Source organism: Oryzias latipes, chromosome 7 (genome assembly GCF_053564925.1).
Source record: "Oryzias latipes strain Hd-rR chromosome 7, Olatipes_Hd-rR_3.1".
Taxonomy (NCBI): Eukaryota; Metazoa; Chordata; class Actinopteri; order Beloniformes; family Adrianichthyidae; genus Oryzias; species Oryzias latipes.
The window spans coordinates 27,764,065-27,788,623 of NC_136243.1; the positions used below are offsets into that span (position 1 = coordinate 27,764,065).

At 36.7% G+C, this 24,559-nt stretch overlaps 1 protein-coding gene across 11 annotated transcripts in view; it reads left to right on the forward strand.

Moving 5' to 3' along the window:
• Positions 1-24,559, forward strand: part of kazna (kazrin, periplakin interacting protein a) — a 172,509-nt gene that overhangs the window by 119,392 nt on the left and 28,558 nt on the right. For all 11 annotated transcript variants that reach the window (XM_078949904.1, XM_078949906.1, XM_078949905.1 and 8 more), the window contains one exon: positions 23,107-23,298. In XM_078949904.1, coding sequence (XP_078806030.1) covers positions 23,107-23,298 — 192 coding nt within the window. The remainder of the gene's footprint in view (positions 1-23,106; positions 23,299-24,559) is intronic.

A 24,559-nucleotide genomic window follows, 5' to 3' on the forward strand; every position in this document is an offset into this window, starting at 1 on the left:
CTTTGATTGCAGAAATGAAATTCTAGTCATAGGGTCATTTTTTCAAAAAAGTTGTTATTTTTATCTTTCTCACACATGCATCTTAATTAATGCACATGCTTAACAGAATCCTGGTAGAGCGGGGCCTTTTTCCGATTATTGCTGTATCTTCCATCCGTCATCCAACCACCGCCCTCTTAACACATCTCTGCTGTTATTGAGGTGAGAAGAAATTTAAATGGATGAGGGTGCAAATGCAAAACTCTTCTTTATCTTAATTTCTCAAATTACGTTATACTTAAATGCATGTTGTAAAGAAAAATATAGTTTTGGCTCTACCCATAGGAAAAATCTGTTGCTCATATGTTGCTTGATCTCATCTCTTGAGATCAGTTTGAGCGTCTCATATTCGTATCATTCTGTGATCATTTGCTTCTGAACTCTTGCTCCTAAGGGTCCCTTAGGAGCAAGAGTTCAGCTATAATGAGAAAAGACATCACTGAGACAAATGAGGTTGAGTTGAGATAACAGTTTGAGCAATAATAAAGAAGTGGGAGAGACGAAGCTAAGACGCTCATGAGACAAATCTGAGAAGAATGAGTCCTAAAAGAGATCTCATCATTGTCTGTCTGATGTCTCTTTCATGTCTTAATCATTTCTCTTGAATGTCTTACCAAAGCCGTTAATGAGAATTATATTTGAGATATATTTGAGAAAGAAAAGAGAATTTAGTTTTATAGCAGTGGTCGCCAATCCTGGTCCTCAAGGGCCACCATCCTGTAGGGTTTAGATGTTTCTTTGCTCCCCAGATGTGAATCAACAGGTGATTAACCACCTCCTGCAGAACTTGAGGAGGCAATTCAACCACTGCAGCAGATCTGTTGGAGCAGGAAAACAGCTAAAACATCAAGGACAGTGACCTTCAAGGACCAGGATGGGAGACCACTGATATACAGTAACAGTAAAAACAATACTAGAAATGTAAATGCTTTACACTTTATTTGGGCAGCACCATCATCAGTACAGCATTTGAATTGTGGTAGCAGTATTACACATTTTTTAAAATATTAAATGCATTAAGTACATGAACTGTGGCGTACTAAATGTGGCTGACATGATGGTAAAGAAAACTTCCAGATTTTAAACAACAAACACACTGACATCACTGCTGAGGTACAAGGAAAAAAACAAGATTATGTAACCACGTAAAAAAGAACCTGATAAAAACATTCTCTGAAACTTGCAGCCTACCAAATCCATGAACCAATTTGAGAACCAAATTAAGATTAAAAATAAGAAAAAAGATGGAAGAGAAACCAGTCCGCATACTGTAGATCATAGCAGTGGCCTTAGAACCTGCTCTGCCCTACATTTGTTGACAACGGCTTTCTTGAGCTTGGCCTCTTCAATTTGTTCCCAACCAGGTAGAGTGGCACATCTCAGGACATAAGCTGTAAGACAAGAACATTAAAATCTGGCATGAGTAAATTGATAATAGACCGCACATAACAAACAAAGATAACACTTCAAGCTAGAAGCAAACTGTAGTTTTATAAAAGCAGCTGCATAATGCTACCATAAGATTACGTTTCCGTCATCCCTAAAAGCAGCCACACGTCGATAGAGAAGACATCTGTTTCAGTTAAAAGAATTGAAATGGGCATTAAATATTTAACAAATAAGGTTCAAATCTGTTTCTTTTTCATTTTTCATGATACAGTCCAGATCAAACATTTAAGAAATGATCAAGTCACATTTTGCATGGTTGGCTCTTAACAAGGGAAAAATAATACCCTTGTCTTAATTGGGACGCTGAGGGCTGATCGTGTCAGACGGCAAACTGTGGAAGAAGGTATTTCAACACATATATTGTATAATTAAGAAGTTTATGGTCAATATTTTTTGGATTGTTCAGAATATTTCCAGTAGTTTTTTAAATTAGAGCACTTTGGCTTAGGTCTTTGTTCTGTTTGAGACTGAAGAATTACCACTTAGTGGTACAAAAGTAAAGGTTGGAAAAAAGTCTGTTACACTAAGAAAACTTCATAAAGCCACCCTTTAAATTGTATTTTATATTTCTTTTACTGTGACACAATCTTGCTATTTAAATCAAATTACCCCAAAATAAGGATTTTTCACAGCTAAATTTTAGGTTAGCCAGGGCTGCTCATTCCTGGTCCTTGGGATCCATCACCCTGCCTGTTTTCTAGATCTCCAAGCCCTGCTAGTTGTTGATCAGCTCAATCAGATGTCTCCACATTCTGACTGAATGAACACACCTGGTCCAGGTAATCAGCAGCAAGCAATTCAGGGAGAGTTGGAAAACAGGCAGGCTGGTAGATCTCAAGGACCAGGGATGAGCAGCCCTGAGTTAGATTAATACAAGATTAATTAGAATAATTAACTGCAGGTCATGATTAACTAATCACACCCAAAAATGAATCGCATGACAGCACTCATAAATATGTACCTTTGCAGAAACTCCAGGGTTGAAGCCAGCTCAGTTGGATAATGACTGTTAAAGCAGAAGTAGCTTCTAAACATCAGGCACAGTGCTGCAATGTTGTTGTGTATGATGGAGCGGTCCCAACTCAGCATGAACCTCCTTGGGGAAAAGCAAGACTGCCCTAAAGACAGATCAATGGATAAAGTAAACATGTCACTCATGTACAGTGTACAAAGACAAAACCTTTAGAATAATTTAACATTTGAAACTTTACTTACCACATACAATAACAGTGAGAGTCAACGGCACCTGCTGCATCTGGACCTCGTCTGCATCTTCTACAAGAACATGGCATCCTCCTCATTAAAGTAGCGGAGCAGAAGAAAGCGCATCTCTTTAACATCTCATCATTGAGACTCACATTTCAATTTCCAGAGAGCAAGACGTTTCCGGGCTTGAACAGGTCTCAAAGCTGGCAGCAAGTCAGCCTCTTCTATGAATCGTAGATCCTCATACAACTCCATTTATTCCAATGGACTGCAAGTGTTCTTCCAGGATGTCTTTTGTGGCTCTGGTAGGACCTCCATAATGGCAGTGTGGAGGAACATGGGTTCTGATTCACTCATTTTCACGTGTAGAATTTAGATCACCTTGAATCAGAGAGGGGGAAAAAAAACGTGTACATACATTTTATACAGCACAAAGTAAGATCTGGATAGGTTTTTAAATATGATTTATATGATTCACTAAAATCCTCCTACATATCAGTGTTGACATTTGTTGGCTTAGCTACATCTGTGCTCTCTAAACATCTCCACCACTGACAGAGGGCTGAGAACATGTTTCCCTAATATGCATACTTAAATTTTCAGATTATGATTTCTAGACATGTGAGCAGTTAATGATGACTTTACTTTAAACACATGTCCATAACCAGTTTCAAAAGATGACGTCACATGCCAGGCCAAACGTCTGCAAGATATTTTAAATAAGTGAATATATAAAAAAAATTAATACACCCAAAGCAAGTAACACTGAAATAATTTGTGCTTTTTTGTTTGATAGGTAATCCCCTCCTCTAAGAAAACTTTGTATTATAAATATTATTATCATTATTTTGTAATCCCCTTTTATATATTTTAAGATAATTTATTTTTCTATCAGCATATTCTATTTTGGATATATTTCTGATTATTTTATTATTATTATTTTTTTCTTCTTGAAATGATTCAATAAGTTTGGATTGATGACATTGACTATCACTGCTGATGCTCTTTCTGAGTCTTTGATGCTGGATTTTGTATGCTTATGCTTTGTTCAATAAAGTTGTAAAAAAAAAATATATATATATTTTAAATAAGAAAAGGCCTTTAGCGTAAAAATGCATATACAGTGGAACTGTACATTTTGAAGTTTGCAATAATGGAAATGGTCTGTGGTGTCGTCACACTGTGAATGGACGAACCCTGCAGACCCTTAACTGAAGAGCAAAATGTCTTCCAACAGTTACTTAGGACTCACGCGTTTGGAAAAATATCGAGGCTCATTCCTGTAAACTCTGCACCGCAAATAACAATTCAATATGTCTATTATCAAACCTTTGAAAAATTTAATAATTACTTATACAGCCACAGCCACCGCGAGTAGCCCAGACGTCTGCAGTACTGGCGGAGCTAGCTTAAAACAGCTTTAGCATTCAACTGAGTTCAGAGTTGGAGGACAGAAATCGCAAACTTACCGTTCAAACTTCAAAGATTTTACTTGAATCTTTTCCAGACAAGCAAAAAAAAAGTTGGAGATTCATCCCACGGATTGTTAAAACGCAGAAAAAATACGACAAGCGCTCGTCAAAAGTCTCTCGTTCTCTGCACTTCTCCCGCTTGCAGATTCCGGCCCGTTGGTGACGTCAACCACAGTGTTTTCCCTCCCACCGTGATCAGCCAATCAGAAATCGGTGTCAAGTGAGGCTGTGATACAGTTTAAAATTCAAATTGCGTTACTCCAGGCTTCTGTTTGTTCAATATGATGCAGACTAAGATCAAGAAAAAAGAAAACATTTTCAGCTTGTAAGGCTGCATGAAGGGTGATTTTTAAAGACAAAGATAAATTAACTCAAACTGAACCCCATAAATCTGTACCGCCCTAAAGTTGATTTATTTATTTGATTATTTTCATTTATGTATTTTATTTGTTTGTTTCAAATCTATTGTTTGTTCACTTTAAGGTGATCCAAATTTGATCCCAAATGTCCTTTATTTAGTTCAGACATCAATGTGTTAAATGTTTTATACCCACCAATATATAAGTGTGCGTATATGCACATATGCGTGTATGCATGTGTGCCAGTGCATGCGTGTGTTTGTGTTTAACTAAACTTAGCATCATTAACCCAACATACATTCTTGTTCTTTTATGTTTATCTAAGCAGTCAAAAGAAAAGTTTATTAAATCGACACTGCAACGTTGTCTTGAAATTTCATGTTTTTTAAAAAGTTTCAAAAATATGTCTTTTGAGGACATGACCGTCTTAATGATTTAACTTTTTTTCTCTTGAAATTGTAATTGAGTTATATAAATGTGTAAGCAATAAACAACTTTTTTAAGTTGAACATAAAATAAATAAATAAATATTATTTTCTAGAGATGAACTGTAATGGTGTCATCATAAGACTCATTTTAGGGCTTGTACTACTCTCATTTTTCTTTTTGCTGAGACAATTAAAAAAAAAGGCTAAAACAAGATCTAAATTATTGAGCAACGAGAGACAGAACCATTGATGTCTTTCACTGAGACATAACTGAGATAGGAATTTGAAGTAAGGATATCAAATTGAGACATACTTGAGCGCAACATAATATGGCTCATTTTTCTCTCAATTGAGATCTGGAGAAGAGACAGTTGTGAGAGAATTTTGAGATCTCAAACAGTGCTCACTGTGAGACTTATTTCTCAGGAGAAATGTTTGAGAAGAATGAGAAAAGCAGTTTAGTCTCAAACAGTTCTCATTTATGTCTAGGAGACGTAAATGTGACAGAAACGAGATCTCATCTTCAGTTTTGCTTTGCTATGGGTAATTTCAATACATTTCAGTTTTTGAAAATCCTCTCAGCTTTTTTTTAATTGTATTCCTTCAGAACCTGAGGGGAATGGCATGCCGGTAGACCCGTTGCACTTCAGCCCGCATGCATTAGTCTGGAATCAACACCCACATGCGTCTGCAAGTGTCTGCGCATGTCTGTGTCACTGAGTAATGTGGGAAAATCCTAGTTACTGTCCGGCGGAGCTCCTCCCCTTCCTCACCTATGACTGTTTGAATGGAGGGGGAGGGGCAGGGTGTACTGTATCACTGAACCTGTGAGAGCTGCCTTGAACAGGTATACTCAGAAAGGGAAACACATGGATCATGGTGTCAGCTGAGCATACTTTTAAAAAGCAAAACTGAGAAGTTTGGAATTTTGAACAAAATTCGGCTGTGAAATCAACAATTTCTGGATGTGTTCAGGTGTCACTATAGCCTGACCCTGGAATCTTCTGGAAATTTCCCCTCCAGCAAGGGGATGAGGTCAGACAGGGAGCAAGGAAAGTCTGGTGAGTCAGTGGATCTTTGCTTGGCTGAGTGTGACCGGACTTTGAGTCTCGCACTTTTCAAGGATTTCATGTTGAAACTGTCATCTGCATCTTTACCAGCATGGTGTTTTGACCTTTTCAGCAGTTAAAATGTCTGATAACAGATCACGTGTTTTTGGGTTGGGGGACTTTAACCTAACGGACAAGCTATATTTTGGCTCAGCAAATAGGAAGGCTGTCCAACGTCTGATTGGCCTCTGCAGTCATGTGTTTGACCAGGATTCTCAATTTATAATTTTTTTGAAGCCTTCTGGATAGATTGTGATCTGAAACATAGATAACCATGACATCATCTTTAAAAAGTCTTTTAGTTTGGCCAAGTGGACTTATTTTTTGAGTTTTTAATAATAAAAGGTTAGTTGGTTTACGGTCATTGCTTTTTCACTGAAACCCTCAGCCATGATTTCTGCTGTCAGTTGCCCTTGAAGGCCATGTCACACAGCCACTACTTACTTTTTGCACATTTCCTACTTATGAAATTTTGGCTTTTGTTGTACAATGCGTGTTATACATAATTCACAAGTGTTTCTTGCTTTCGTCTGTCGCAGGTCTCGGCTGACGGTTTCAGTTCTGAGCTGTATAGAATTTTCAGTCAGTTGAGAATTACGTAGTGACACATTTTTTAGGTATTGTATACGCAGTTATTATGTAGTGTTTAACGCAATTGTGTGTGATTTTTGTTAGAGGCATGCACAAAATTGTGACTTACCATGACCATTCCATGTATGTCTAATTGTATAACTTCTATACCGCGTATACGACGCACATATCACATTAAAATTACATAATTGATGCACAAAATACTAATAAATTGCATGTGAACAGTGCAATAATCACGCACAGTTCATGCTTTACGTTGATTAATGTGTTCTTTGCATGGTTTATTTGTAGTTCTTTTGTGGTTTTAACAAGGTTCATCCGTGAAACAGCTGTGAAAATTTCACGTAAAGACCACAACTTTTCTCAGTTTTTCTACATATATTCACGTATGACCAATTTTCATCTGTGCAAAATGTGCACAAAATAATTAATTTCTAAATCCATGCATAGAAGCTGCAAAAATACCTTTGACTTTTAGACTATACCAATACAAAGGTAAAATTTCAGATGCTACCTTCACTCTCCATTTTTACTTGACACTCTTTCCTTTAAACACATAAATGTGGCTTTTAAGTGCTGAAGCTGAGAGTAATGTTCTCTAAGCATTTAATACTGATCTTCAAGCTTAACTTTGAGGTGGGGCTGTCGCACACTTCAAAATGAAATCAAAACCCCCGCACCGCAGGTTATGGATGACTGTTTTCTCACAACATTTACCATCACAGGTGCGCCTGTTTAGCTTGAATTTGCTCAGTTAAGCACCTTTGTGGAGTGTTTCTTTGACAATGCTATTACAGAGTAAGATGTTAAAAGTACCAATAAGCCAGGATTGGACATTAGTCATGCAGCTTTTATTTTCTGTGAACTTAGAAGCAGAGTATGCTTCATCATAGATGTGGAAAATTCAAAATTAAAAGCAGATTTGGTTTTGCTTTCATTTTTTTCCTTTCCCAAAACTTCCACTTCAGATGAAGCAGCTTCACTGTGCTTCATCTGAAGTGTCATCTAAAGACACGTTTGGGGCACCTGAACAAGAGTCAACATTTAGTTGTGCATATCCCTTCATAGTGATGGTCCAAAAAACTAAATATGTGTTTTGGTCTAAATATTTAGTTCAGATCTCTAAACTCTACAGATGCTGCAAACGCCCTACCTTGTTTTATCTATTTTATTTTTTTCACAATTTCATGTGATAACGACATGTATTTCTCATACTAACATCTACCTTTCTTTTTATTTATCATTTTCTTGTGAATATGATTTCTACTATCTAGAAGAAAAAAACAAAAACTTGTTTTCTCATGATAATGAGAAAAACCATTATCCATATAAATGGATAAAAACCATAAAACCATATAAATGGCTTCTGCACAATCTTCTCTGCCTGAGTTAGACCACCAGTTCTTCTAGCATTTAACATTTTTTTCTGACAAAGTGCTTTGCTTCGCCACCGGTTGTAGAACAATAAAAAAGGATAAATTATCGCGACATATATTTATATTTTTCTGGTGATTAATTCAATCTACTATCTTGTTATCACAAAAAAAAATAGTAGTTGTCATTATCACAAGAAAATGGCAAAAAACAAAAAAAAGCAAAGTATTGTCTTCAACAAAATTAAAAACTTTGCTTATACTTTAAATGATAGTTATGTTGTAATTGCAAAATGTCTTTAATGTCTGTGTCTTTACTATGTCCTAACTTGTATTAGCCAACTTCTTGTGCCAGGAATCCCAGTAAATAGGGATTTACTGCCACAGTAAGCTTTTTTAACCCATCCCACATTTTTTACAAGATGCTACTTTAATACCCCATTCAGATATAAAAGGAACATACTTTTCTCTTTCACTTTTAGATTTTTTTCAAAAGCTGAAAGACCTTCCTGACCTTGCTTTCCTTTGAACTTTGACACAGCAGTGAGTGGTGGTCCCTATAGCAGCACTGGAAACATAAATGAAACATTTTTTTTATAAATATATAAACTGCATCCACTGCTGCCTGAAATAAATATGCTTTTCAATTTTCCTTTGAGATAATAACCCATTTCTGAGCATTGTGAGACATTCAAAAAGTTGTTTTTTAACCATAATAGCAGAGATGAATTGGATTTCAGAGTGACTCCTGTGATTGTTGGGCTAAATTACTCATTATTGATTTTCGGACTCAATTTCCTTTTTTCAAACTTCATAAAGTTTCGCAAGATTTAACAGCTAATTACCAGAAACCGTTGGACTTAAATAGTAAAATTTTCTTGGGATTTTTTCAGCTAATCTTCTCACCCATCATTTTCTGTCAGCCCTGTGTAGCAACATAAATGTGAGAGCAGCTGATTCTGGTCTTTGCTGTGTAATTGGCATTTCGTACCGACTTCTACCTGAGGGGTATACAGTGAAAAGCTGTAAGCTGAAAAGGTTGCCTGCTTCTTCTTTTTTTCATTGTAACACACACAAGTGACAGTTTGGACCAAGTTACAGAGAATAAAATAAGCTAACTGTCAGAATCAAGTCACGGATAATGGTAGAGCAACTATAATAATCATGAGCCGTGCAACTGCCTGAGCACGTAAAGCTATTTTCTATTTCAATCATGACAGACTGATTGGAGCCTTTATTATGTTGCTTTTAACTGTCTTTTGGAACACTTCTGTGCCTAATCACATTTGCTCCAAAGCAACAGCAAAGATTAATTTGAGTCCTTTGCTTGGCACCATCGCAAATCAAATTCATCCCTCTGTGTGAAGCTGTTCTCAGACCCCTTCCTCCCCTTCACACCTCATCAAATGTGCATCAGCTAAAGCTCCGCTCGTTTTTAAAACTAAACAAATGTAATGTCACAACTGTAATATTTTCATTCCAGCATGTAAATCTTTGAGTATTCCAAAAAGGAGCAAGTCTGTCTTGACATTCCATATTTGAGCTTTTCTGCCAAATCTCTGTCGCACTGGCACATCAAGATGGCAGTTTTTATTTTGGGCAGCAGAGCGTGTTTGCTGATCTGTGTTAGGTTTGTTTAGAAGATTACACAGTGTTGTCACAGTGGCAGCTATCCTGACGCTGCGTGTACATCTCTGCTGAACCATCTCATTGACATCAAGGATGCTTTGCACCTGCTATGTTATGTATAAAATGACTCGCATTTAAACCTTTGAGCGGAATGTTCAATGACAGGTTAAAGCATTCATCTTGTTACATTTGAAAAAAGACTTAAATCGATTAATTTTATAGGTGTTGGTTGACTTGTTTTAGATTATCCTTCACATTTTTGTTGATGAAAGCAATTTGGTTGTTGGAGCTCTTATAAATGCTTTAATATTTGTAACAATAAAAAAATAAGCCTAGCTTCCCATCTATCGGGGAAAAAAAGTTGTTCAGCCAACATTTGTTTTTAAATTCAGCAAAAACTACAATTCCCAGAGACCCGTCCCTTCACATCTGGCACCACTGAAAAGCCCAAAATATCCTCTGTAGAAACCAAAAGGAGTGAATTCAGTATTAGGCGGTGGTTGGGAGATATTCAGGTTTAAAAATGTCTCCTCTACAGAGAACACATTTGCAAAGGAAGGAGTCAGAATGACAGGTAGTAAAATAATATTATTCCCACAAAATTGTCCATCTTATTTAGAATGTTTCACTTTGTTTCCCACTGTGTTTAAATTGACATCTTAATTTCTGAAGGCAAGACAAATAGTCAGATAACTAATTTTAGCCTCCATACATGATTATGTCTGAGGAAAGCTGAGCAACACCACTAACAAGCAGGTTTTGGTTCAAATTGGATGGACAGTTTTTCTCATTCTTTTATGAATAAAGACATTAAACATAACTATTTACGATAAGCAGACATACATTGTCTGCAGGAGTCCTAATGCATGGTTTTTGTGCCCTCTGTAGTTTCCTTTTTGATTTACTACATAACCAGAATGAAAGCACACACTGATAATAAATGGCTATTTTTTTTTTTTTGCCATACTCAACAAAACCATAACACTGTTCTCTGCTTACTAAATAAACACCATTAACATAATGGGCCGTCAATGGAAAGACTGCACAAATGAGTCACCTAATAACATTTGTAAGAATTTTCACATAACATCTTTATTCCCCACCTGAATTCCTACTACATAATAAAGAATGCCAAATGACATGCACTAATATGGAGACCTTAAGGATGAATGGTTGGTTATCTTTACTTCATTAATAATTCTGTTGAAAGACTTTTTACCTCTCAGCTAGTCCATTGGTAATGCCATGATTTTAGCCATTCGTCTTTATGTAGTTCAATTATCTGTTTTCCACTGATTAATGGATGTATAGAAGAGAGAACTCTGTGGTTTGAAACTGTAATTGTGTCATTTGTTTAAATCAATTCACATGTTTGAATGATTATTGGATCGTAGAAAGCTAACTAATTGTTTGAAGAATAAGTAGAATTACCTGATATCATGCTTGAGCACCCCATACTTTACACTATAATTAAACTGCTAGACAAGGGATAGAGTTGTTTTTTTTATATTTTAGAGGAAAATAGATTTCTGCCTAACATTTTAGAGAAGTCATCATTTATAATTCACAATATATAGTAATTAAAGAGAAAATTCCTCAGACGTCTAAGTCTCAGTGAATTATGTCTATCCTCTGAAATATCAGCAAAGCGTTAATTATTTTATATAATAAAAATTAATTAAGGTAAAATACTTTGAGACTTGTGAATAGTCATCCTTATTTCAGCTTAAACACTTCTGAATGAAAAAAAAAAACTACAGTTTAATAATATTATGCTCCATAAATAAACTCATAAAATGTAGTGAGGTGAAGTTTAAAGATTTGGTTTGGAAAATCAAAATTAAAACCTTTATTTTTCTGGAAAAAGCAAGTCAAATGTAAATAAAAGGTTTATGAACTTGATGAAATATTTGGGGCAAGCTATATTGCGTCAAGCAATATAAGTTGTGGAAATGTTCTTCTCGGCTTGTTCTCCTTCACATATTTACACAGTAATTCCTTTTCTCTGTAGTGTTTTCCAAGAAACTTAAAAAAAACAAAAAAAAAATCCACATCTCCAACCGTTTCCAGATGCTTTCACAGAACTGCTCTTTCACATCAGCTGTCTTATCTTGCATCTGGTTGGCTTTCCCTCATGACCTCAACCATATCTCCTTCAGTTCAAGAAACTTGTTTTGCTAATCTCCATGAAAAAAGAAATTCAGAAGTCAGTCGTGTACGTTTGTCCGTCTGTCTATCTGCAGCCTCCTAGGAACTATGTCTTGTGGTTTTTTCACTTAAGAGATAACAGCTAGCTTTAAAAAAAAGCACACTATCCTGATAAATAACTGTCAATTTAATGTAGTGACACACCAAACACACAACTATATATGATTGCTCTGTAGTGACACACCAAACACAACTATATATGATTGCTCTGTAGTGACACACCAAACACACAACTATATATGATTGCTCACGAATTAGGCAAACAGAACATGGACAACATTTATGCCAACATGTTTTTTTATTTATTCATGCTCTTTTGGCTGCCTATGTTTACTAAGTACTTACAGTTTTCTGTGTTTTTCCAGCGGCAGTGATGCAAGTTTCAGCTGGTGTTGCTGATGCTTTCCACAGAGAGGGTTTTAAGCCAACAGACATGGATTGTAATAGAATGTGTCTGAACATATCTTTCGCTCCAATCTTTTTTTTTTTTGGGTGCCTTTGAGCTCTGTTCTAAGCCGTGCTCTTGCGCACGTTACTCTGAGGACTTGAAGCATGAAATAGGCTTGCCAGCATGTGGATGCCATATTCTATGATGTTAAGGCGCCGACGTCTTGATTGACGCTGACTGACTTGAAGGGAACAATTCATAAAATCTGTGACATTTTGATTTGAATATCTTTATTTGAGTTATTTCTTCCTCCATTCTGCAGCTACAGTTTTGTTTTTTCAGTGTAAACTTTGAAACAGTTTTTTGGAATGCGTTGGTTTTAAATAATATATAAAGGACAAAGGAACAATTCACGATGAGAAAAAGCTCACCATGAATTTTAAGTGTTCCTATAAAAATAGTTGCAATTTTCTTCTTTCAGTTTAAAAACTTTGCCTTTATGCCTTATATTCAGATAAGATTCATAATTATTTCTCTGATATACACTTCAGTTACTCCTTATCTTGTCATCTTGTACCATATTTTCCATATAATAGGGTACACCTGATTATAACATCAACAAATGGTCTATTTTAAAATCATGGCTGGAATGAACTTGGGACTCAGCTAAAACAATGCACAGACATCCATTGCTTTGAATATAAATTGAAGAAAATGGTCTTTGAGAGATACAGGGAAAAAAAATCATTATTCTAAGAATAAAGACTACTGGAAATAAATAATAAAGGAGCCTGGGAGCTTGAGGGTCTTGCGCGGTATATCTAAATATCTATATAGATATATATCTATATATCTATATAAATATACAGTGGTGAACAAAATTGTTGGTACCCCTCAGTTAAAGAAAGAAAGTCCACAATTCTCACTGAAATGAAATGAAATGTTCAAAAGTAACAATAAATTAAAATTTATTGAAAATTAAATAATCAAAATTAAAATATAAGGCTTTTAAGTGCGCCTTATAGTGCAGAAAATAGGGTAATCATTGAAGTTACTATATGATGAGTTCGCATGGGGCTATGAGCAGCAAAGACAATGACTTACGGCCTGCCCTCCACTCCAGTGTTTTCATCGATAAATTACAATCCATTCACATGCTATCCTCAATAACAGTTTCTTCTCGTCACTGTCTCTGTTGATTCAGAATATTAGTGTGATTTCTATAATGGAGTACCCTGAGGCAAAGTGTTTTTTCTTTTCTTTCTTTTTTACTCTTCATCAGCCGTGACCCGGCCGTCTCCTCAGGCGATGCAGGGAGATTGTTTTGGTGATGAGAATTGACTTGCTGATCCCGAGCAAAGAACTGCCAGACAAGGAAGACGCTGCAGGCTGCCTTCATCAGTCAGAGCTTTACGTTACAACATTGATGAATTTGCAGAGTGAGGGTCCGTGTAAGAAAGAGACACTCAGAGCTTTGATAATGATTCTTGTATCTCAATTAGGGAAAGTTATTCAATGGTTTTATGCCATCTTTCCCAAATTCTGTGTACAAGATCAATAATGAAACTCTGTAGATCATGTCATGGTGAATCCAATCCCCTGTTCCTCCCATATGTAATTTGTGACTGTCTAGGGAATACTCTTTGCCTGAAGGACAATAGCTTTACATGGAATGACGCTGTGGCCGTTCATTACTGTTGAACCAATTGAATCAGTTAGTTCAAAAGGGGCCCAAATCCACAGTTTTTTCAAAATATTTTCTATGTTCCATGGTCTTCAAGGGAAAAGCTATCTGATTATGTGCAAAAAAAGTCCCAATTCCATTGTAATGTATTGACAATGCTTGACATTTAAAATGCATGAAGTGCCAAATTCCTGGACTTGGGCTTTCTTTCATGGGTTTAGCTTTATCCCATAGATGGCAGCACTAGTTATCCAATATGGCAGCGCTCCTGTTTTATTCAAGAAGGACCCAAGTCCAGAGACTTTAGTTTGCTAGTCCTCTGAAATGATAAAAGTGAAGTGCTTCATATTATAGCATTTGTAAGCTATGAACTGGTGCTAAATCTGGGAAATGTATCAATCATTTGGTGTAGCCTCCTTTTAAGCTATGCAATTAAAATCATTTCCTGGAAGAAAAAAAACTCTTGGACTTGGACCCCTTTTGAACTAACCGATTCAATTTCAATCAATTACTTAATATATAGCAGCAATAAAGAACTTGAAAAGGAGAGATTATATATTCGACATGCAGATAAGAGTTCAAAAAGTCCAAAAATATTCTAAAAAATCAGTTAAACTATTTTTTCAATGTATTTGAAAACACATTTCTGTGTATTGTTCGATTATTTTTACTACAAAAACAGTTTTGTTAAAATGCCACTGGTAAATTCCATTATAGGCATTTGGTGCTGGAGGAAAAAAATGATTCTGTAAAATAAAGCAATGTTTTATTTGGCAATATTTGTATTAATTTCAAATGCTGCCAAAATGATTTTCAATTAATAGTTCATAAGAAAACAATATTTCAGCTATTTACATTTGTTTTCCACTTAAACCCCCAAGCACTAGTTGTCATTATCAGCAGTAAATAAAAGAACAGCTGAAGTTTGTTTACTTTAGGGAGATTTGATTAAATCTTTCAAGGCTGGTTTAGTGGTTTAGTTAGTGAAAGGTCTGCTACTCCGGTTTAAAGCCACTTTTTCATCATGGTCTCTTTACACCGTGACACACTTTGGTTTGAGTTTGAAAATGTGTTACCATCTTCCTGAGTGCAGCAAACATGTCTCATTTTTAAAAGAGTATCATCTTGACGATGGAGACAATTTAGGGAGTGCTTCTTCTGCTAGATATTTTTATTCCAGCTTTTGGTAAAGCAGGGGAATCAGTGTGAACATGGAACAAAATTGCCACTATAGGGAAAAAGATGGTCATATAAGTCTCCAGGGAGCTCCACTCTGTTCTGTTTTGGTGAGAAAATATCCACAGTAGCTGTCCTTTGGACCATAAACAACTGATGTGTTTGTAATATTGATCTCTGACCGACCAGTGGCCTGGTAACTTGACAATCCAGTCCTGGTCAGCACAACTGCAGCCGCAGCCTAGAGCATTCTAAAAAAGTACGACACAGCACGCCACGGCGTTAGGTGGGAAAACCAGAAATCAATTTATAGTAAGACTGTGCTGGAGAGACTAGGACTTATGGGTACGCAGCTTAAGATGAGCCAGCTGGGACGGGTCAGATGCCCGGTCAGGGTTTTGGTGGTGTGTTTGGATATCTCAAACCAGGAGGAGCCTCAAAGACCCAAAAAACTTGGAAGTGTCTTGGCTGGTTTGAAAATGCCTCTGTGTCTCACTGAAAGAGATGGCGTGGATGTTTTGTTCTCTTTGGATTGGGTTGATAGACCTGTGACTTAAACATAGTCAAAGCAGAATTTATGAAAAGGTCTTAAGTTAATTTGACCAATGACCTTTTATCGTAAACACCATTAGTTCATCACGAAATTATCTCTGAGTTTATGTGAGGTTGATGCCTGAGCTGTGGCTCGTTATTTAGCTCAAAATAAACAGAAGGAAGTGAGCCGTTGCCTCCTGTCAAAGTCACATTCTTGACCTCAGCTGCTCTTACATCCCCTTTCTTATTAACACATTCCTGAGGTGGGCTGTCCCTTTGTCCAGCACAAGTGGGACAAATGCTTCAGACAGCAAACCTCACTGTGAGCACATCCATTTATGTTCACGGGAAAACAAATTCAAAGTTGCTTTTACAGAACAATCCAGATTGTAGTGCATGCTTGCAAGCAACACCTTTTTAGAACTGTGACTTTATCAGATTGACAATTACCGGTAATCATTTGTGGAATAAAAGAGATTTTCAAAGATAATCAACCTCTGTACAATAAATGTGATTACCACAACAAGAAAATCTGTTGTTTGATTTAAACAAATTCATTGGAACCTTATCATTGATTTTATCTTTGGTATCTGAAGAAAATTGAGGAAAAAAGAGGAAAAGAAAAACAAGCTACACATAACCCCCTCCCAGACGTTTTCTGGCATTTTCTATCAATTTTTCCACCTCCACTGCTGTTCAAACCAACTCCAATTTCAGCTGCCTTGTGGCCACTGCACGTTCTAACAAATTGTTGAACCTTTTGCAACTTTGGATTGTGGGTCTCTGTATTTTTGTGGAAGAGTGACAGCAGGAGCTCCAGGTTAGAAGACACCCCCCCCCCCCCCCCCCCCATCTCCTTGATATAACAGAAATGTTGTTGTCATCAAAAATAGCCCATAAAAGTCACATTCTCAAAAAACTGCTCAGGTACTAAAAACCTGATTACCTGTTTGCAGCACAAAAGCGGTCATTGAAGTGGTGGAAGGATTATATGAAGACAGTGTTGAATCACACAGATAGGATATGACACTGAATAAGTTCATAACTCATCCTTACCAATTGCATGTCTGCTGATGCATGGATGCTGTTATGCAAATCCACGCATTTAAGCAGTCATTTAGATCACTATCACAGATTTTATTTACTGTCGGTGGATCATAAAAGCCGAAGGAGAGCTAGTTTTAAGGAAAATAACAGAATACATTAAGTGGATCACTGCATGCACATAATTCATCCATCATTCCATTGACAACTTTCATTACTTTCATTAAAGTGCTTCTGGCATCGAACAGATGTGCAAGACTTCAAAAGATGCACATTTTAATGAGGTAAAATTAAATATTTTAAGCTTCAAGCACCCCACTTCAACAAATCTGAACAAAGTCTTATTTTCCACTTTAAAAAATGCTCAGTAAAGGTTAAAGCTACCAAGAAAGAGGTTTAAATTAAGTTCAGGAAGGATTCTCGTGGATGTAGTCGAGGAGGACATGAGGGTGGTTGGAGTGAGTGAAGAGGATGCAGAGGAGGTGGATGATTCACCATAGCAACCAAATGGAAAATAAGATAATTAATGTGTTTGTTAGTATCCCATGGGATAAAATAAAACATTAAGTCAGAAGTTCTTAATTTATCTATACTCATGTTCATAACCTATAATATATTTTTAAACATTATTTTATGGAAGTTGTATACAAAGAGCTCTGTGTCATTTTCTAAACTCTGAACTGCTTCCACAAGTTTAAGCTGAATTTCAGTTATCTACAAGCCTCAAAGTGGTTGTGCTTGTTTGTAGTTTGACAATCTTAACCTTTGTGGACATACAGTCATTGTAATGACTCATCAAAACAGTGGAAAAGAGGGAAAATGTTAAAATTAAATGGTTAAAATGGACACAGTCCGTGGTGCTTGCTGAAAGAAGAAGTCGCAATGTATCTTTATATTGCTTCTCTTTTGAAGGTAAAATATCCTATTTACAGACTGCAAACAACAGATGCTGTGGATTTGCAACGTCCTTTTCTGGCCAATCAGTGGTCTGGAGTCTGGTAGCACTGCAGACCCTTCCTCATCGTCACAATTGGAACCATAGCTTCAAGAGATCTTAGTCGCACTCTGATCATCTATTAATGTGTTTTAAAAGCGTTCCCAGTGGTCCTTTAATTATGATTATGCCATTTTTAGCCAAAATCAAAAAACTTGTGTGGTTTTCTAGGACATAGTTTCTGCAAGGTGGCAGTAGTTCATTGGAAATCCCCCTCTAAATGGATGGGAGATCATTCTTGCAGAGTAAGGCTTCCCTTACTTCCTATCATTCATCTGTTAACACCGTCTCCCGCTGGCTTACAGCCTCTCATTACCAGTGCAAGAAATATGGCGAGCAATATCAGAGCAATCCAGAAGTAAAGTTTTGTGCCACATTCCAGCTCACACCAGGAAAACAAAGGCGTACATAGATCTAGTCGTCTGCAAGTGGATCCATCAGAATAGAGCGGAGCAGGAAGTTTGTGGCCTGATGTTGTATGTTCTAAATGACAGCGACTAGCTTTCTTCAAAAGCCATTTTTTACCTGCTTTTGATTCACCACATTGGGAATATAGAAATACTCAGAAATGGGATTTTAAGTGTACATTTTTTTAATATATGTCCTCCATCAGAAAAATGCCACAAGAACATGTTAAAAACACTACAAACATCATTTTCATTGGAGTGGGTCTTCAAAAACCAGACGGCACAGCATGTAGCGTTTAGTGGGAAAACCATACATCAACAGTAAGACTATGCAGGAAGGAGTTGGACTTATGGATGAGCAGTTGCTTCTCGTTTAATAAAACCAACAAGCATATCTTGTCCTGATGCAAAATTAGCATTCTGGCAGACATGTCACTTTTAGGAATGTGCTCTTATTGATCCTGTACTTGCACCGGGTAATTGCAAAGTGACCTTTGCTTTGTGTCTTCATCACTAAATCTTGTCTTGAGGTGATTTCTTAAAGAAACCATCTGGTGACTTTCAGACAAGGTCTTCTTGATAGAAGAATGGATAGACGGATGGATAGAAGAAAACAGTTCTTTATTTTCTAGCCCAGCATTCAAACACCCTCTTCATTTTATTTTACATTACTCAGCATTTGGCTGACACTTTTATCCAAAGTGACTTACATATTACTCTTACAATTGGAGGCTATTTGTCTTGCTCAAGGACACATTGCCTGTGGAATTTGAACCTGAATCGTGTGAGCTTCAACTGCCCACTTTCATGTGACAGGCTTTTTTTTTTTTTTTTTCGAGCTTGATGAATGATATCTTTTAGTGTCACTAAGGTTGTTCTTTCCTGCAGATATGTTTCTGGTTAGGATACTTTGCATCCATCATGGCCTTTCAGTGTCCTTTAAAAGCCATGTTTCATCCTCACATGTCAGTTTGTCTTATGAAAAGATACTGCATCAGCTCTATATCTCACATTTAATTGACTGCAGTAAATCAGTGATTCAAGAAGGATCTTCAAGGTTTGAGGAAAGACTCCATCACGTCCAAATTTTTTACAAAGCGGAAACAAAGTGTCTGCTCTTCTGTTTACGCTGAACACCAGGGAGATATGAATAAACCACACAGAGAACAGAAAAATCAACTTAGAACATGAACCGTGCGTGATTATTATACTGTTTATATGCAATTCATTAGTGTCTATCTGTCGATTACATAATTTTAATGTGATTTGAATGCCAAATACACAATGTAAAAGTTATGCATCAGTTGTACATGCGTGAAAAGTCTGTTAGACATACGTGGACATACCTGGAATGGTCATGGAAAGCCACAAATTTCTGCATGCATCTCATAAAAATCACGCACGATTGCATAAGATTTACGACACAATGGCGTATAAACTATGTAAAATACACGTAAACTCAACTAAGAAAAAATTTAAACAGCTCAAAACCAGAATCATACATAGACCTGTCGACCCAAACCATCAAAGAACATCTACACACATTGAAAAAATATCAAAAAAGAGCGAAATGGGTAAAATGTAATTATGGGCTGTGTGACACGGCCGGTTCTATCCACCTCCAGCTTTTGCTGGGTTAGGCAGCTTTCCTCAGTCCGATCAGAACTTAAGGTTCTCAAGGTTCTTTTATTTTTTGGCAATTGATAGTCAATTGGGTTTCCATCAGAGAAAAACAAACCCGATGACAAGTTGCTATTGTTGATGCACTGGGATTTATCTGATTGTGTATTATGAAGCGTTGAGATCAAAATCTTTCAAACTAATGTTTAACTATAGGATTACAGACTTGTGAAATTCACATTCCGTTATTAAAGATGTTCCTATTGTTGAAAAAAAAAATAAAGAAAGAAGAGACATATATGCCTTTGAATGAGATGGGGGATGGCAATTGGGGATTTGTAAAGTTGCAACAGGGAATAAACCGTTTAAAAATATAAAATTAAACAGTAAAACCTTTTTTTGTCAGTTTTAGCACCTCAATGTGTCGGCGAGTTCCTCGACCCAGGAGCTCCTGCAGGGAAGACCCTGGAAGGGTGAGCAGGAAAGATAGGAGTTATCAGGAGGCTTCCACTCTGTCATTGTAATGCAAAGCTTTAGCACATGCTTCTAAGCAACCTAGAGGCTATGCAGGCACTGAAAAAATATTAAGCAGACTTCACTTTATGTTTCCACGATTCCAAGTTCTCCTGCAGAAGATAAGCTATCTTTGTGCTTGTGTGTAGCGGTGGCTGGAGCCTACCCTAGCTGCTTCAGGGCAAAGGCAGGGTACACCCTGGACAAGGTCGCCAGTTCATGACGGGGGGGGGGGGGGGTTATAAGGTCTTAAAATCAAATGACAACTATAAATGTTTAAGAAGGGATGGTTGGTCATTTTGTGGTTTTACAAAGTGGATCATCACGAATTGTCTGCTATTAAAAATTTGTTCTGAACCAACGACTTACTTCATCTTGCATCTTTCAAGTTCATTCAACTGTGCTAGAACTGTGCTTAAGTTTCAAAGTAAAAAAAGTTTCTATGTTTTGTAACATTCTCTCCTGAGAAGTGTTGAAGAGATGCTTTTTGGGAGATTTTGGGACAGATTATAACTTATAACTCCCTCTTTTCTCTTATACTGTGTTGCTTTCTTGCACAATCAGTATGAAAACAAACCTAATAAATAAGGGATTTAAGGAATTATTTAGTGTTGGATATTCAAAAGCCAGTGTGCTGCGGCGTTTGGTTTACAGTTTCTTTAAAGTCACACTTCAATGAAAATGGGGTTGTCAACATGTTCTTCTGGTAATTTTTCTGACGGTGCATAGTGTGTAGTATATAATATATAGAAAATTAAGCTGAAAATTGCATTTCTTAGTATTTCTTTATTCCAATCATTGTGAATCAGATGAAGCAGATGGAAAAAATGCCTTTTTAAAAAGAGCTTTGTGGCGTATTTGGGCGAGCCACCACCCTTTCTTGTGGCCACGCCCACAATTTAGAGGCAAATTTCTAATGAACTACTGCCCCTCTGAAGAAAATATGTCCTAGAAACTCCACACAGGTTTTTGGGGCTAAAAATTGCATATTTAAATGAAAGACCACATTGAACACTTTAAAGATATAAAGAGGATGGGAGTGTGACTTCAAGATTTATTTGAGTTTTCTCCAACAGTAATGCTGTTTGAGTTGCTCTGTAAAATGTGCTTCACCTCTGCATAATGACACTTATGGAGCTGAAGGATCTCGTGGTTGACCCCTCTCCTTTACAATTCAGTTTCATTCCTTAGCATGAAGTGGCATCAGCTGCATTGACTCTTCCTGTGAACAGTTTCAAAAGAGAAGCAGCGTTTTATTGCTGATGATTGTTGCTTCACAGACAGTACATTTCTGTGATCTTTTGTGGTATGAGGAAGGATTTAGGAGTCTTGAAGCCATGCAGGAGTTATAATCCTCCGTTTTTCTAAAGAAAAAGTGGTGAGGAACAAAAACAATGAAACATTTCAGATCCTTGTGGGTTGAGGCATTTAGAATGTGTTTTTCAGAACTCTTTGAATTGATTTGTTCGATGTGCTGCAAAAGCTTCTCCAAGATCACTGATTTTTTTCTTTTTTGCAAACGGTGAATGCTCTGCAACTAACTACCAAAAGTGGTTCTAACATTTATAGCGTTTATGATTGAGTTATATTAACTTTGTTCCAGATTTTTCAGCTCATTTTCCTTGTCCAGACATTCTTTATGACACTCTGGAATATTGCAGATCCTAAGACAACAATATTTCTTCACATAACCTTTATTGAAAATGTTACTCCAACTGCAACATTAAAGCAGAAACTGACATTAAATCTATAATTAACTAAATCAATCTGATTCCCTCTGTGCGGACAGTTTAAAACTTTTCATTTAAGTTATTTATTTTATTTGCAGAAGCAAAATGCATTTGAAATATGGGTGGGAAATCAACCTTCTCATTTACTATTAATAGGAGAAGAATGATGCATTTAAATATCATGCTGTGGGACTTTTGCTTGTCATCACATTTTTAAATCCACCAACCTTTAAATGTTTGCAAATATTTGACGTTTTTCTTAAAACATTTTCCAGACTTTACATTCAGATCTAACTCTTTGTGTATTTTTCCAATCCCCACCACATTATTCTTAATATTTGCAAATAAATATATAATTTTTATGCCTTTCGTATGTAGGGTTTTATGTCTCCTCTTTTTAGAGATATGAGTATAAGATTTGAGTAATTTAAAGCACTTAAAAATTGATTAAATCGGCTTTTTTCTTCCCAGTTGTTCCAAGTGATGAGGATTGAGCAAAAAAACTAAAACTCATCAAATTTCTTACACCACAACAATAAGGATTTTCACTGTGTGAAAGTTATTTTAATTTATTTTGCCGTTCTTTGTCAAACCTTATGCGTGAAGATAAAGCATGAAATGTTTCTGTTGTTTTGTTTTAAATTACTTTTTCTTCTTAGTGCTTTGAAAGCATTTAACAAGTTTTCTTTGATTCAAACTGAATGAGAAAAATCCAATTTTCTTATGCTTCTCATATTTTATGGTTTGACAAACCAGAGTGGAACAGAGCACATCATCCTTCAGTGAACTTTAAATGGAAACTTTTTTTGTCATAATTCCTGCCAACAGAGAGAGATTACCTCCTGTTTAAAGGCATTTTCAAAGAAAATTACAATTTAAAGGATCTGCGTCTTATCTGTATTAATCTGCGGGATCTCTGTGATTGGTATCACAGACGGTACGTAATTTGATGCAGCTTTTATCTCACTCAAAAATTAAACATAGTCCCCTGTAGTGATCTAAAATTGATTTTATGCAACCTGATGGAAACAGGCGCACAGCATGAGTCTGTCAATTAACTTAATCTGAATCTTCTGCTTTGGGGTGTTTTCTTGTTCATAAACACTGCCTCACCTTTCTGGTTAAAGCTTGCTTCTCACTTTCTGCATTGTAGTTCTGCTGCGTGAGGAGGTGGCGCAGCTCCAGGAGGAGGTCCACCTGCTGCGACAGATGAAGGACATGTTGAGCAAAGACTTGGAGGAAACCCAGGGCGGATCCTCAGCTGATGTGCTCTCCATCACAGAGCTCCGTGTGCAGCTCACGCAGAAGGAGCAGGAGCTGGACCGAGCCAAGGAGGCTCTGCAAGGTGAGGGGAGAGCGTGTCGCAGCAAGTCATGCAACATGACCGGGGAGGCTGTTGCTGTTCCGCTCAACACATAAAACCGACCAATGCTTTTTCTGGCCTTAGAACAGGGGTGTCCAAACTTTTTGAAAAGAGGGCCAGATTTGGGGAGATGAAAATGTTTCAGGATCAACTGTATGGCCTGACATTGTTCAGACTTGCAATAGCATGCTTTTTTTTATTCACATAGAAAAAAATATATCAAAAGAAAGTTTGTTTGTTTTTTAACAAAAATTACTGTCAAACACAAAAACAATGAAAACATTTGCCAATATTCACTTTCTCCTGGAAGTGGTGGCCCTTATGATCAACATTTCTTTTTGAATTAAATTGAATTGATTTTATTTATTGAATGACAGATATAACAGCACAAACATACTACGAACAGCAGTCCCATGCCCATACCATAATGCCTTTAGCAGTAGCTAGGTTCCACCATTTGTCCTTATCTTTTCTAGTTCCTGTGGTAATTATATGTGGGCCGCATTTGGCCCACAGCCTGGACTTTGCACATGCCTGCCTTACAAATGTTTAAAATGTTAAATGGTCTTATCAGAGGTCAGCAAATATTTTGCAGGGCCTAAACATTCACAGGACTTTAATTTGTCAGTGATAATTTGATGGAATAAATTACTCATTCAATTCATTACTAAGGCAGAGGCGCTGACAAAAAATGTTTAGTTTTCTTTCAATTTTAACCTCAACTCAGACAGAAACCCAGTATTTGGGATTTGTGGATTCATGACATGACAGACACCTGTCAATGAAAAGCAAAGGTGGACCTTAAATGAAATCTGTGGTACACCAAAATATCCGAGCTGATTGAGCCTTGAGATTTTCCTTCAAAGAGTTGGTTTAAAAAAAAGCAAATGAAGTTTAGCACAGTTCCCTTGATGCTCACCCAGTTCTCAAGTTTTAATTAAACCCCAAGATCAGCAGAATTTGAAGCTGCAAGAAAAAGATGAAAAAAGCCCCTTCTGCCCCCTCTACTGATAAGAGGCAGCCATTGTTACCCTGGAGAGGGAAGTTTCTCAGTTGGAGACAATTCTCAAGCAGACAGGGAAGATTCATTGTATATGTTTTGCTTTTACCAAGTGTTTTTTTTTTATGAGTAACAAAAAAACATAATGAAGGAAAGTAAAAAAGATGTTTTTTCAGCCAATGAAAATTATTACCAGAAAGGGCAACAATTAGCTAATATTTGATGCATGTTTTAGTTGTATTT